The 3,766-nt window shown below is 28.4% G+C and overlaps 1 protein-coding gene across 1 annotated transcript in view; it reads right to left on the bottom strand.

Annotated features, from left to right (window-relative positions):
* Window positions 1–1,262: 1,262 nt before the first annotated feature.
* LOC111617909 (probable ATP-dependent RNA helicase DHX35) overlaps window positions 1,263–3,766 on the bottom strand; it is a 25,688-nt gene continuing 23,184 nt past the window's right edge. The window contains exons 15-17 of the mRNA XM_023359274.1: window positions 2,377–2,439; window positions 1,659–1,726; window positions 1,263–1,427 (exon numbers count right to left, since the gene is read on the bottom strand). Of these exons, the coding sequence (XP_023215042.1) occupies window positions 1,270–1,427; window positions 1,659–1,726; window positions 2,377–2,439 (289 nt within the window). The 3' untranslated portion in view covers window positions 1,263–1,269. The remainder of the gene's footprint in view (window positions 1,428–1,658; window positions 1,727–2,376; window positions 2,440–3,766) is intronic.

Genomic DNA, 3,766 nt, shown 5'->3' with positions numbered 1-3,766 from the left:
ATTGTCAAAACAAGATCTATGGACAATAAAGATTAGGAGAGGATAATCATGACACTAAATCTATATTTTATTATAATAAATGTATATTAAAAAATATAAGAGAAATGTTTGTAAATGTCAAAAAATTAAAATAATAAATTTCAAATTGAAGTATCANGACTATTGTATCATTAAAAATTATTTTTTTATTTTGTACAAACAAAATAAATATATTGAAAAATATAAAAACAATAAAAAATTATACTTCAAAAGTTAATTTAGTATCAAAAACGTAAAATATTTGAGTAGCCCAAGACATAGCCAAAGATTGCAGCGCCACAGCACTGGCGAAAATTTAAATTTGCGGACTGGAATTCTTTCGGATAATTGACGCTCTACTGTATTCCCAAACACGAATCAATCAGCAAAAGGTGGCAATTCATCACAGCACTGTACTTTCCTTAAATGTATGTTTGGTGCAATTTTGGAAAAAAATATATCACATTTGCCATATGCAATATTGACTTCACTTAGCAAGAATTAGCTGAAAAATGCATGAATGGGGTATGGAAGAAGGTATGGCTGGAGGTATCCAAGAATTCTCAACAAGAAGAGCCTATCACTGTATCATTAGGTTGATCAAACTCAACCTGATCGATACAGCAAGACTAGGAGATGTAGACGAGCAGGATATTGAGGAGTCATTACAGGTTTCTGGTGAGAACCTTACCAATAACAACTTTCAAGAACTGGCAGAACAAGGAATTCATGTAGAACTGGAAAACAGTGATTCTGAAAACAAAGAACCCAAAGAATACTTAACTGCACAACATACAGCAATGAATATATAAAAAATGTGCGACTCACATTTTTTACATATTCATTCCTGAAGAATCCAAAGAATTTCTCTACAGATTTCCTTAGTAAAAGTTTGATCAATGATTTCAGTTATCATTACCAAACTGTAGGAAATAATCCAAATTTTGAAAGGAGTACAAAAGCATGATGAAGCATTTTGGATGCAATCTGCTACTGACATTTGCTTAAAGAAAAAAAAATCAAGAATTTCAGAAGAGCCAGGACCTTCATCACAAAAAATAAACTTTACATTTCTGTATGCATATGTTTGTGTGTTATTTAACATATATTATTATGAAAATTAATATAAAAATAACTTAAAATTAAAGTAAAATCTGTTTATTTTTGGTTGCCTGTTTCCCTTTCCCTATTTACTATATGTTAAAACGAAATAAATAGAATTTTATATTTTTATAATTTGCTACTGATTATTTACCATTGTGGTTGTTTTTGGCTATACACCACTGAAGATGGATGAATATGAAGGGTATGTTCTCCTCTGATTGTTTTATAATCTCCAGAATGATGCAAATAAGCTGCATTAGCAAAAAAGCCAGCAACAATGCAACGGCAGATAGTATCAACATCACCTAAAATAATTAGTACATATCAAACTGATAGATTAAGTTTTTTTGTTAACAAAAATATTATGCAGTAGATTTATATTATTGTTAACTAACATTCCACCAAAAATCAGAGAGAGAAATCAAAACCAAAATAAGATAAATTATCTTCAGATCTGGTAGATTTTAACATGCTGAATGCTATAGTCATCAGAAGTAATGAACCATTCTTAATACAATACATTAAATCTGACTTACAGAACTTATAACCAATGCGTATCCAATTGTTCATTAATGAACAATTGGATACACATCGGTTATAGGTTCTGTAAGTCAGATTTAATGTATTGTATACAACCCAATGTGCAGTTGATATTATATAACCATTCTTAATACTCTTTCAATGAGATTTTTACTTTTATAAAACTAATTATCTTTAAACATGTTATTAAGCATTATTTTTTCAAACATTCTTAATTATAATATTTATATGCTAATTTGTATTTTACTAAAATGTTAATGTGGTAATGACAATTTCAAGGAGGATAAAAAGCTCTGGTTTCTGTGATTGTCTGTAAGTTAAGATCTAACTTGAGTTTGTATGCTTTTGTCATTATGAAACTAATTATCACATTAAAACATACTTTTTATACATTAATCTATAAACATTTACAATTTTTTCTTGGAAATAATTAATGTTCATATAATGACTGAGATTTATTTGACGAAATATATAACTTATTTATTATATGATCATTCAGAAACATGCTGTATGATATAAAATTTTCATACCACTATAAGGATCAGGATTTAAACCTTTGTGATTTTTAATAAATACATGAATTAAAAACAGTCATATAGCTCAATGTGTATTAGTATAACTTGTAATCTTTTCCAATGAAGTTATTACATGAAATTTAAAAATATAATAATTTATACATGATGTACTGGTTGTTGTATTTATAAATGGTTTTACACTTTGACTTTTATATTTTTTAAAAGTATAGTAAGACCTCGTTTAGCACTTTCTCGATTAATGCTGTTTTGATATAATATGGTCTGCTCAAAGCCTTAAAAAAAGCTCAAAATTTACACTGATTCAAATTATCGTGGCATTTCATTGATTTGTATATAATACAATTACAGTAGAGCATCGTTTATCCGAATCAATTGGGGACTGGGGTTGTTCGGAAAATCGATATTTCGGATAACCAATTATGTACAAAAAAATATATTAACCTAGCCCACATTGAAATTTTTCTCCGTTGCGTGTCGCTTTGCATAGAATTTTCATTGATGTTAAGCCTAACGAAGACTATTGTATCATTAAAAATTATTTTTTTATTTTGTACAAACAAAATAAATATATTGAAAAATATAAAAACAATAAAAAATTATACTTCAAAAGTTAATTTAGTATCAAAAACGTAAAATATTTGAGTAGCCGAAGACATAGCCAAAGATTACAGCGCCACAGCACTGGCGAAAATTTAAATTTGTCGACTGGAATTCCTTCGGATAACCGACCTTCGGATAAACAACGCTCTACTGTTTTAATATTCGGCTGCGAATGGTACAGTTCCTTAGAGTTAATATTAAGGAAAAAATGATATCTTAAATATTTTAAGATATTATATGGCTGATTTAATTGCTTACTACTTGATGGATGAACTTGTATTATTGCGTATCTTTCAAGTACCGCGATAAACGTAACAATGGAAGGCTGATATAACCAAACACATTTTATGCTTTTCGCTTTAGTGTTCGTTATATTGTAGTATTTGATTTATATAACTACAAAGGCAGTTATATAACGTTAAAGGTAGTTATATAGTTACGTAGGAGTATATCACATCGAGTGACCAATCTAAGACATTTTTAAAATTTTTTATTTTTACTGTACTGTACATAATTTTAAAATATGTTAGATTGGTTACTTGGTGTGATAAACTCTTATGTAAAGTAATTTTTCTAAATATATATCAAAAGTAAACAGAAATTTTGAGTAAGAGATTGAAAATTCAGCAGAAAAATTTTGAGATTAAAAGAGTTTAAGAAAAAAAATTTACACATTATTTACAATAACTTCTATAATATTCTGTATAATTTGAAATATTTTGATAAAAATAATGAACAATAGTCATCTTTTAAAGCTGCAATATAAACATTGAATATCAGACAAAAGACAGATTTGCCGTTCAATAACGAACAGTTGCAAATATTCTTTGTAATAAATTAATTCTGACTGTAGTGTATTTACACCGATTGCGTTTCGACACGTGGTTTAGTAGCGTCACGACATACAGTAAATACAGCTACGCTTGTCGAGCTTCATGGCCTCATGAAGCAGCGACATCTCGTGGTAA

This window comes from Centruroides sculpturatus, unplaced genomic scaffold (genome assembly GCF_000671375.1).
Source record: "Centruroides sculpturatus isolate CEXI.00-Female unplaced genomic scaffold, Cexi_2.0 scaffold215, whole genome shotgun sequence".
Classification (NCBI taxonomy): domain Eukaryota; kingdom Metazoa; phylum Arthropoda; class Arachnida; order Scorpiones; family Buthidae; genus Centruroides; species Centruroides sculpturatus.
This window is presented reverse-complemented; position numbering and strand designations above follow the sequence as displayed.